General features: G+C 34.2%; 1 protein-coding gene across 2 annotated transcripts in view; it reads right to left on the bottom strand.

Annotated features, from left to right (window-relative positions):
• Positions 1–7,540: 7,540 nt before the first annotated feature.
• Positions 7,541–12,130, bottom strand: part of LOC125683342 (cadherin-related family member 1-like) — a 30,991-nt gene continuing 26,401 nt past the window's right edge. The window contains exons 10-11 of one of the 2 annotated variants that reach the window (XM_048924403.2): positions 10,549–10,673; positions 7,541–8,324 (exon numbers count right to left, since the gene is read on the bottom strand). In XM_048924403.2, coding sequence (XP_048780360.2) covers positions 7,899–8,324; positions 10,549–10,673 — 551 coding nt within the window. In that variant the 3' untranslated portion in view covers positions 7,541–7,898. Of the gene's footprint in view, positions 8,325–8,479; positions 10,089–10,548; positions 10,674–12,130 lie in introns of those variants that run through there. The other variant, XM_048924402.2, reaches the window with a different exon arrangement.

Below are 12,130 nucleotides of genomic sequence, written 5' to 3'. Positions count from 1 at the left end.
ACGAGACTGCTCTCATACAATCTACACTTCACGAGACTGCTCTCATACAATCTACACTTCACGAGGCTGCTCTCATATAATCTACACTTCACGAGACTGCTCTCATACAATCTACACTTCACGAGACTGCTCTCATACAATATTTGTCAAACTTTGTCCTCATAGTGTTTGGAGATCTTCAAATATATTTTTATTCCATTCCAATGACCTTTATCCCCGATTGTGGTGTGGGTTAATGATGCTAAGAAACTTAAACCCCCGGTGCAAGAGGACACTTAAATATATTTATTTTACAAATCGAACGTTTGGCTCTTGAAAAGATTTCTTTTAAAGAATCAATCAATATATATTTTAAAGAAATAATGATCGCGTTTTCATGTGTGTTGCCGGATAACTTACGTGGTCGAGAAATGTTGTTTGAATATTTCAAACATTATTTCGAGATAAAGGACGTTATCTTGCAACACACACGAAAACAAGAACTTTATTTCTATTCTTTTACGGCTCAGAAATATACAGCTGATCGTTTTCCTATATACATGTAACTACAAATTAGGTCATTGTGACGGCATGGTAGTTTCCGAAACGGCATACTTTGTTTTTTACTGACAAAAAAAAAAAGGTGAGATGGTAGGGGTATTCTAAATCTATTTTGAAAAAAAATTCAAATATTTAGTTTGATATTAACAGATTATATCAATTGTTCAAGAAAAACGTGTCTGTGCATCGCCATGTTTACATGTGCATCGCTCTCGAAATGCAGATGATTGGTTTATACTGAATGACAAATTTATGAATTATGACTTTATGAATATGGAAAGGCATTAATCAAAAATATTTTTCCATACAGTCCCGATTGTACTGAATTTTTTAAAATTACAGTTTTTTGAAAATATACAATGTTCAATTTCATCCTAATATATTGTAATACACCCTCAAAAGATGGTAATCTGTTTTGTTTGCAACATAAATATATATATATTGCTTGGTATATAAAATTATGAAATTTATTACTTTGTTGGAATTTTGTAATGGACAATCACCAAAAATAATATTAAAAACATTGAAACCAATTCTATTTGTTGTTCTCTCATAAATATGTAAGCTTAGTTGGTTCCACTAAGTTCCTATTTTGTCGCAAAACACAAAAATATGTTCAATGTTTTCAGAGCTGTGTCCACAAAATGAGCAAATATCATTATCCACAACTTTGATTTTTTTAAAGTAACTTTTAACAGGTATAATTCTATGTAGAATTCTGTATTGCAACCATTGTGCTGCTGAATCTGACGTTAATTTAAAACATATTTCAAAAACTTCCTTGGTAATGATATCTCTATAGCCCCTCAAAAATGGACAAGAATTCCATTTAGCAATTGACGTCGGAATTTCTTCTTTATAAGTAATGTTCTTGTATATATAATTTGTGCATTTCTTATGCAATAGTATATCTTCATAGTGAAAAGGTGTGGATGGACCATTAACATATTTTCTCAACTCTTTCGACACACATAGTTTTTTTGCCATCGTAGAAATAGAATTTATAATACTGTTGTATTGCATAAAACAAACATGATCAATATCAAATTTTTTTCCCAAATCTATCCATTGTTAGAAAAACACCGTTAGAGTCTACAAAATCATTGACTGTCTTGACACCTTTTTCATACCACTTTTTTACAAACACATATGATTTGCCAACTTTAACTTTTGAATTGTACCATATTGGAACATTTACAAAATTCGTTTGTGTCCGAGAATTCAATGTCAAGTGTAAACTCATTACCTTCATCCATGAAGTAAAAACCTCAGTCCAAAATGGATTAAAAGTATTTTTTAGCAGACAATATATATATTCATCCCCAAAATCTAAGATTTTATTCACCACTCCTTTTCCATAAGAAGCTTCAAAAATGTTCATCCAGGATGGGTTGCACGTTGATACTTTTTGAATCCATGAGCACTTTAAAGATATTATGAAATTATTTATATTGGTCATGTTAAACCCACCCAACATGCATTTTTGAGTAACCGTTACTCTTTTAACTTTATCACATTTTGCTTTCCATATAAATCTAAAGAGTTCCTGTGTTAATGAGTTTATGATTTCTTGACTGGGATTTGGTAGTGCAGAAAATAAGTGATTAAGTTTCGGGAGGAGAAGCGTTTTAATGACTGTGACTCTTCCTATGGGTGTTAAAATCCTTCTACTCCACTGCTTTATCATTGCATGAATAGTAGGAATCTGAGGACTAAAGTTTAATTCTACAATTTTTTCTAGATCAACTGAAAAATGTATTCCTAGGAGAGTGAAGCTTGTGGATCCCCAGTATAGTTTCCATCTTGGGTGATGATAGACATCAGCAGAAATTTTTTTTGCTCCGATCCATATAATTTTTGTTTTGGAGCTGTTTATTTTTAATCCTGATAGCTTTGAGAAGAATTCTAGGGTTTCCAAAGCATTAAAACGTGATTTATCTGAGCCATCAAGGGTCAAAGATGTATCATCCGCGTACTGAGACATTTTATGTTCTTTATTATTGATAAATATACCTTTAATATTTTTATTTTGTTTAATCAAAATAGCAAGTACTTCTGCACATAGAATAAATAAGTATGGGGCAATAGGGTCACCCTGATGGCACCCTCTCTGAATGTCGAATTGTTCAGAGAGCTTTCCACATTGTAGAACCGAGGCTTTGATATTGGTATTTAGAATTTTAACCCAAGTAATAACATTGTTACTGAAACCAAAGAAATCTAAGACCTTATATATAAACGACCATGATATTGAGTCAAATGCCTTCTCAAAATCTATAAGCATAAGCAAGCCTGGTAAATTATGTTTTTCTGTATATGCCATGAGGTCATATATAAATCTAGTATTTTCCCCTATATATCTACCTTTTATGAAGCCAGTTTGTGTATTAGAAATAAGATAATCTAAAGTACTTTTAATTTTTTGGCTAATACAGCCTGATATTAATTTATATAACACATTAAGTAGAGTGATAGGCCGCCAATTCTTAAGGAATTGCCTTGGTTTATCACCCTTTGGTAAACAAGAAATGATACCAAGTCTCTGTGAGACTGGTAAATATCCTTGCCTAAAGATTTGATTAATAGCACCAGTAATATAAGCCTTAAGATCATTCCAAAAAAATTTAAAAAAAATTCTGTTGTAAATCCATCACTGCCTGGAGACTTATTGTTTTTCATTTCTTTAAGCACTTGAAAGATTTCACGCTCACCAATATCTTTTTCTAGATCCATGGAAGTTTTTTGATCAAGTCTAGGTAATTTTGTTAAAGTTAATATATCATTTAGGTCCATATTGATCAAATCAGAGTCGTAATTCTTATATAGGTTTTCATAAAACTGTTTGATTTCTTTCAGAATATCTGATTGATTATAAATAATCCCATTATCTTGGGTTTCTATTTTTTAATTGTCTTATTTAAATAGTTTCTTGCCTCTAGATGACAAAAATATTTTGTGGGTTTATTCCCTTCTTCAATCCATTTGGCTCTAGAGCACACAAAGTGACCTTTTAATTTTTCCTTTCTTATATTTTCCAATTGTTTTTGTTTTTCTTCCAATACCCCAAGCTCCTCTGAGTCATTGGTTTCGATTTCATTGATTTCTTCTATCAAACTGGCTTCTAAAGTATTTCTTTCTCGTTTTTTGTAAGATGAGTAAGAAATTGTCATTCCACGTATTTCCATAAGTAAGGTTTCTAGAAATAAAGCATCATCAAGCTCAGAATTCTCATCCTGAGAGTCATGGGAATATTGTGTTTTTACTAATTGAATATGTTGTTTTACCTTTTCAACAAAGACTTTATCATATAAAAGTAGGTTATTGAACTTCCATAAACCCCACCCTCTCTCAAATGTGTTAAATCTGAACTCGATGACTACTATTGAATGGTCAGATCTATAACCAGATCTAATTGAACAGTCTTCAGTGATATTGGTAAAGTTTTCTGAGATTAAGATATAGTCCAGGCGTGCTTGCTTAAATGGCTTTTTTTCTCCATGTATACAATTTATTACATGGTTTGAGAACTCGCATATAGTCTACTAAATGTAAATCATTCATGACCTCAATAAGCATATCCTTTGCCTTGGGATTATTTACATGACAATAATTTTGAGTATCCAGAGCTTGATCCAAAGCTATATTAAAATCTCCACACAATAAGAAGTAATCATTATCGAAATCTATAAAACATTCTCGTACTTTTTCATAAAACTCTGGACAATCAACATTAGGTCCATATATGTTAACTAATGTTGTTCTATTGTTATTAATACTTAAATCAATTGATAATAAGTTTCCATTGGAGTCTTTCTTTTCTTTGTGTAATTCAAGTTCAAAATTATTGTTAAAAAGTATTGCAACACCTCTGGAGTTGGAAGAAAAAGAATTAAAAACACATTTGTATCCCTATTGTGCTTCTATGCAAGCCTCTATATCACGTGAAATGAGTGTCTTGTAAGCATACAATAGAAAATCCTTTTGTTTTATAAAAATTTAAAACATCTTGCATTTTGGATGGAGTAGAGAGCCCCTGACAGTTTATGGTAACCACCTTTACAGTATCAACCATAACAATAATAGAAACACATACATACATACATTCACACAGTAATGGCCTAATATAACAAGAGAAAACATGAGAAGGAAAAAAGTGAAAAAATAAAATAAAACAGAAATAAACAGGTCAAGAATAACACTCTGCAGTGAAGGAATGAGAGTACCAAACCCCCGTATGCGTAACCCGGACGGAGTTTACCCAAGATTGAGCGGAGGTATAAATGTCTAGGTGTTGCGTGATCAAGAGTGAAATTATTTGGAATTGAAAGAAATATCATAGAGGTTCAAATTAATTGTCAGGATGAAAAATTATCGCACAAAATCGAGAAATGACTGAGGAAATTACCATGGCAGGGGTGGGCTTAAAATGAAGTGTGTAATTTACTGCAGATTGCTATGTGTTGTAAAAAAGTACAAATATGGCCTATAAAAGGCACGGGACCCTATATATTTTTTGTCATTTTTTATCAACACTTGGAATGAACTTTGAAATGTTTGCGGTCATTTGTTTAAAATCGATATAGTTAATTAGTGAGAGGACCAAAGGTTAACATTGAGGTCTATGGGAAATGAATTGGTACTCTTTTCCCTATAAAACACCCGATACTCGTTACCGGAAGTCTATTGGGCGAGTTAAATGTAAGGTTCAGTCCGAGAAAATACCAAGTTCCCGGAAAAGTCTTATTTCGAGTTTTTCTTTATTTTAGTCGGCAGATCGTCGGTGATATCGAATTTTACCTTACGATTATTTGACTTTAATTTGGCATACACGGCACCGTTGAAATACCACGCTGAGTCAATTTCCTCAAATTTTGTCAGCTCTGAAATAAGTCCTGTATATATTCATTGATTTTTATGATTTATTGATTGTATATTGGTTAACGTCCCCCTCGGGACCTTTTCACTCATATGCAGATGTCAACATTGTAGGCGAAGGGCTGCAAAATTTAGGCATATGCTCGGCGCTTATGGCCTTTTAGCAGGGAGGGATATTTAAATATCGTGCCACACCTGCTGTGACACGGGGCCTCGGTATTTGCACTCTCATCTGAAGGACCGCCCATTTAATCACCCCTACGACATGCAAGGGGATGGTTTTTACAGATATAAAATTGAAATATAAGTCATCGACTTTATTGTTGCATTAGCAAAATACGAAGTGCAAGCGAGATAAGTATAAATTTTCTCACAATCAGTTATTACATATTAAGGTATATCGCAGAATAATGACCGCAGCATTTTTTTGATCTTTGCAATAACCGTGGTAAAATCTTGTATAAAACCTTTTACTCTTATATTGTGTTCCCAATCCGAGTTTTTTTTTATGCAAGGTGAAGATAACGAACAGCGATCAACCCCATAACTCCTACAAGCAATACAAAATAGATAGTTGGGCAAACACGGACCCCTGGACACACCAGAGGTGGGATCAGGTGCCTAGGAGGAGTAAGCATCCCCTGTTGACCGGTCACCCCGCCGTGAGCCCTATATCCTGATCAGGTAAACAGAGTTATCCGCAGTCAAAATCAGTGTGCCAAGAACGGCTTAACAATCGGTATGAAACACGTCAGACAGCATTTGGCCCAATGCGAGGTTGTATTGACGAACTAGATCGTTATAACAACCATAGGATTTGCGAAATGCTGACTTCAATCGAGACTGTTGAAATCCCTGTACCATCAACTTATTTGTCAGTAGCTTACCTCGATTTAAAAACTGACTATATCCAAAACAAGCTCTTGCATATCGAATCAGTTGAGATATATAAACACCATATGCAGGTGATAATGCACGTTTTCATTTGCAAACTCAAATTCAAGAACCCGATAGACATAGCAATAAATGAACATGATGATCATCTAAGTACGATCAGAGATATAGCTAAGTACAATCAGAGATGTAACTAAGTACAATCCGAGATATAGCTAAGTACGATCAAAAATATAACTAAGTACAATAAGAAATATAGCTAAGTACGATCAGAGATGTAACTAAGTACGATCAGAGATATAGCTAAGTACGATAAGAAATATAGCTACATGTAAGTACGATCAGAGATATAGCTAAGTACGATCAGAGATATAGCTAAGTACGATCAGAGATATAGCTAAGTACAATCAGAGATATAACTAAGTACAATCAGAGATATAGTTATTAAAGTACGATCAGAGATATAGCTAAGCTTTTATAACACTAGACTTAAGGTTCAGGGGGTCATGGGTTTGAATTTTCGTTCTGTTGGTGCTGCAGAACAATCTTAGGAAGGGGTGTGTGTCTCCTTGGTGAATACCTTTAAGGAAGGGGAACGTGGCGCCAAGGTTAGGCGGGTTCGAGAATTGTATTTCTCTTGATGGTCATAGTTTCCTCATGAACATTACATATCACCATCTTTTAAGTATAATAAAAACGAAAATTGACATATTTTGCATGTACATCGGAAAAACATATTTATATATATTCATACACAAACTATCAAGGTATGAAGGTATCCAATACATAATTAGCTGAAATAGTTTTAATCAAAGGAAAAATAGATATATCTATCAAGAACCCTGTTGTTACACTAAATTAAAAGTTTCACCTAGAGTCAAAGGAGAGCAACAAAAAAAAATGCACTCTAGAATATTGCCTAATTCATCCAATATCAAACCTGTGAGGAAAACTATAAGACACTTTCTTTCTAAAAAAAAAACTCTTGATGAAAATGTACATACACTAATTCTTATCTTAATCTATGAAAATATCTAGCTAACCAAACATAGTCCGATGAAATTCATATTTTCTCTGATATTTGAGCAAGAGGGGATAAATCTAAAATAAATAACTTGCTTCAAATTGTAGTTCTCCCTCTCTCTCTCTCTCTCTCTCTCTCTCTCTCTCTCTCTCTCTCTCTGACATTTATATCAAGTTAAACTATCAGTATGTATGTTCAATTCATATATCCAATATAGCATTTATTTACCATGTGATAAACTCCACTGTTCTTATCGAATAAAATTGACATGCATCATAAGGTAGTGGGAAGAACGCGCATTATGAAAGTTACACGTGTGAGGAAAATTCATAGAATATGCAATCAACACATGGAATGCGAGTTCAGTCATGTGTAACAAAACTAAATGAGTGAAAAATACATTTGATACTGTAATTTCATGTATTGTACTTTCATATGGGATTCTCTGTACAAAGAATCTAAAACTAAATATAGAGTATATGATGATCAATAATATTTACAGGATTTTCACTAAGTTTATACACGTATATGTCACTCACCCATGCTATGATTTTATATTGTACATTTAATCTGAGTCTAAATCCACCTTCCCATTTCCTGAGTTATTTAGCTCATTAAACAAAGGATTCTCAGTTCCCTTTCCTTTGCCCATGTCGTCTAAAGGCTCATCCACAAACCTGCTTTCTGGTGCCGTGTCACCAGGATCATCTTTCCTTTTCTCTTCAGATGTTTCCTCCTGCTTTGTAACATCAGTCCTTTCTTCTTTCTGTTTGCTTACACGGTATTTCTTGTTTTTCTGTGGTTTGGATCTTCTCAGATATACAGCAAGGACGATAACCAGGATAATTAAAACTATTAACACACATGGTAACGCGACAGCAATCACTGGGAAATCGGATGAAGAGGGAGGTGAAACACCGTCTACTTTCACTTTTAACATGATCAGCATAGTAGCCGACTCTTGTGTTATGTTTCCACTGTTTGCAGACGCCTGTGGTTAAAATTTTAATCATTTAGTGAAAGTAGGATTTATTTTTTTAAATGATTGCAGATAATTTCCATTCCATTTTTTTTTATATTGTTAATAACAATTGCAATTCTTGATTTACATTTTAGAACCCAATCAAACTAACGCTGTACATGTAAAAATATTGTGTTTCTTTATTTTCTTGAATAAATGAGACTCTGTTGTAATTATGTAGATCAGAAACAAAAACAAACCGACAGCTCAGTACATAACTCTATGATGTATTCTCACCACTACAATTCACCAGCATTTTCTACGCCTTCACCACACATCACACCGAGAAAACAAGCAAATGTCTCCTATCCAATGCAAAACACTAGGCGGTCTAACTTCTATCCACTGCCCTTTCATTTTTTGTATGAAGTGAAAAATTTGTAAACATCTATTTGTAAATTGTGTGAAAATTAACACAGTGGAGCTTCAGTTAACATAGAGAAAAACGTTAGAAATACAAATATTTTCTTATCACTCGACCTTTGGGATAGTGTTGTTATAATGGTTCTATACACAGCTCAGCTGAGGGTTTTATGAATCTAAAAAAAAGTTTTTTTTTGTATGTGTGCAAAAATCATATAAAAATAATGATCAACAACAATGGGTATATACAGAAACATGTATATCTACGTAAAATAGTCTACAAATCACTATACAAATATACAATTTATACATGACTGATGTGCTAGTATTGCAAATATCAAATGTTATGATTTTGATTTCTGTCTCCTCATTCCATAAATCTGTATAAGCACCTTTGAAAAAATTCAAACGACATGAAGACTCTGAGTAACAAATATGTGTGCAATAATGACAAAGTGAACAGACATTGGTCGTGGAATGGCGTCTGTTACATGTACGTAGTTGTAATGATACACAGTTTATTCCGTTGATATCGATGAAGTCATAGAGGATATCAATGTCATATTCACAACTGGCAAGATGTGGAGCGATATTGAGAAGAAAGTTATAAATGTAGGGTTTATCTTTGCACCTTCGTTAGCTAAGTTAATAGATGTGTAGCTCATATTTTCCATGATACTAAAGAAGGATGACGTCATAACACGTCAGAATATATCTTCCAGTATACGTCCTACATACAGCTAAAGGTTCAGAATAGTGAGGTTGAATGAAACCGGAAGATAATTTCTTATTTTAGTAATCTCAAACCAAGAAACATCCAAGTCTGACCTTAACAAACTAGATATACGACATTACGATGAGATCCCATCCAATCTGACACGTCCGAAGAATTTCCGCTCTTCACACGTTGCCGTTCTCATTTACGTAAGCAGGGTTTTCCGCCTCGGTCGTGAATTCCCGCTTCTTCATTTCTCCTGACCCAGCCATTTGGTTCACATTGTCCTCTCCCAATCTGTATTTGACCTGAGGCTGCCCCGTCCTGACTTTGTATATAACTATGCACAGAATTATCAGCAACAGGACCCCGATTATAGGTAACACGATCACAAGGACGTTAGTGTCGCTACTTTTACCCGGGTCTGGGTTCTTCACTGATGGTGTAGTGGTGGGAGCGGGTGTTGTAGTTGGGATTGTTACGGGTGGCGTTGATATCGTAGATGGCGTTGTCGTCGTGTGTGTCGTTATATCCTCGGGAGTAGTGGGTGGGACTGTAGTAGATTCGGTAGTAGGTTCAGGCGTGGTAGTAACAGGAACGTTCACATTCAGGAATACAGTGAAATTATCCGACATGATACCCAGTCTATTTTCAGCCTGAAATCGCAGATTTATTTATAATACATGTAGCTTTCTCTAAGTCAGTTCGAGTAACTATTGCGTTGTCAAAATTAACCAAAGCCTATGTCTAGAATTGAAACTATTGGTAGCCAAGCAATATCTTCATCATAAGACCCACTGATTTCTTTAAATTTAGATAAAAGGACCAGGACATTTCTCATTGGAGATTTCTTTATAAAGAAAATCACACAATATTGACAAGTTTATTCAAATTGATTTTATCCATAATTTGATTCATTTTTACTCTCTGATCACAGCAAAAGGAAATTTCTCCCGTAAATCAATGAAATGACCAAAAGAAGAAATATGATAAAAAAGAGCAATTTGGGAAATATGTGGCGTTTTCGATTGAGAATCAAACCGTATTACGGCCCCCAGAGAACCCATAAAAAATCACCGACACCGATCTACAAATAATACAAAATGAAATTCATACCTTTATCATTACTTTCACTTCGAAGTCTGATGTCTCCTCAGAATTTGAAAAATTAGCAAATGATTCAATAAGATATAATGTTCCGTTATCCAACGAAATTATGTCCTCGTACTTTGAGGGAGACACTGTAAATCAAAGGAAAACCATTCAATGTAGGTCTATCTTCAACTTGAAATACGCAAACGTTTCTGTATCACGTCTCATAATAACTCGAGATATCAAAACGATATATCAATTCCGATATAAATCCGATATATCAACACGAGATATCAATCCGAGATATCAACACCGGATATCAACACGATATATCAATCCGATATATCAACACCAGATATTAATCCGAGATATCAACACGAGATATCAATCTGAGATATCAACACGAGATATCAACACGAGATATCAATCCGAGATATCAATACCAGAACTATCAATCCGAGATATGAACACGTGCCAAAAGTTTATATGGTACAGGAAATGTTTACATCATATACATGTAACAAAAATAAAATTAAACAGAAACATTATCATAAATATGTCATGTTAATACTTTGTCTAAAACAGGTAAATTACTTTTTCAAGGTTGAAATGTTCAAATGTATGCTTGTATTTAAATCACCGTGTATGAATAAAGAATATTGAAGCGGAAATTCCGCATGAGATGTATTATGGATTTATAATGCCGAGCACGATATGACAATTATGACGTTGCTTATCGGTATATCACGCATGCGCTTACCTCATGATTATTACTAAGAATGTAATAAGAAACATAAAAGTTTGTTGTGTATGTCGATATGTAAAATAGACATACAATGATATAACGATATGAATAATAAAGATAGAAGAAAAAATCATGTATTTCCTAGTTACAAATACTGACAAGAGTTTTAATGTTATTCGTCGAACACGTTCATTTATGGACAAACTGTTATGAATTTGTGGAATTTGTATCAAACTTACCCGTGGTTGTGGAAATGATGCTTTATTTGTATGCAAGGCGAAGATAACGAACAGTGATTAATCTCATAACTCCTATAAGCAATACAAATTAGATAGTTGGGCAAACACGGACCCCTGGACACACCAGGGGTGGGATCAGGTGCCTAGGAGGAGTAAGCATCCCCTGTTGACCGGTCACACCCGCCGTGAGCCCTATATCCTAATCAGGTAAACGGAGTTATCCGCAGTCAAGATCAGTGTGCCAAGAACGACTTAACAATCGGTATAAAACACGTGAGACAGCATTTGACCCAATGATAGGTTGTATTGACGAACTAGATTGTTATAACGACCATAGAATTTGCGAAATGCTGACTTGAATCGAGACTGTTGAAACCCCTGTATCATCAACTTGTTTGTCAGTAGCTTACCTCGATTTAAAAACTGACTATACGCAGAACAAGCTCTTGCATATCGAATCAGTATCAAACTTACCTGTGATTGTGGAAATGATGCTTTGTTTGTATCAAACTTACCTGTGATTGTGGAAATGATGCTTTATTTCTATCAAACTTACCTGTGATTGTGGAAATGATGCTTTATTCGTATCAAACTTACCTGTGATTGTGGAAATGATGCTTTA

Source organism: Ostrea edulis, chromosome 6, assembly GCF_947568905.1.
Source record: "Ostrea edulis chromosome 6, xbOstEdul1.1, whole genome shotgun sequence".
In the NCBI taxonomy this organism is placed as follows: Eukaryota; Metazoa; Mollusca; class Bivalvia; order Ostreida; family Ostreidae; genus Ostrea; species Ostrea edulis.
This window is presented reverse-complemented; position numbering and strand designations above follow the sequence as displayed.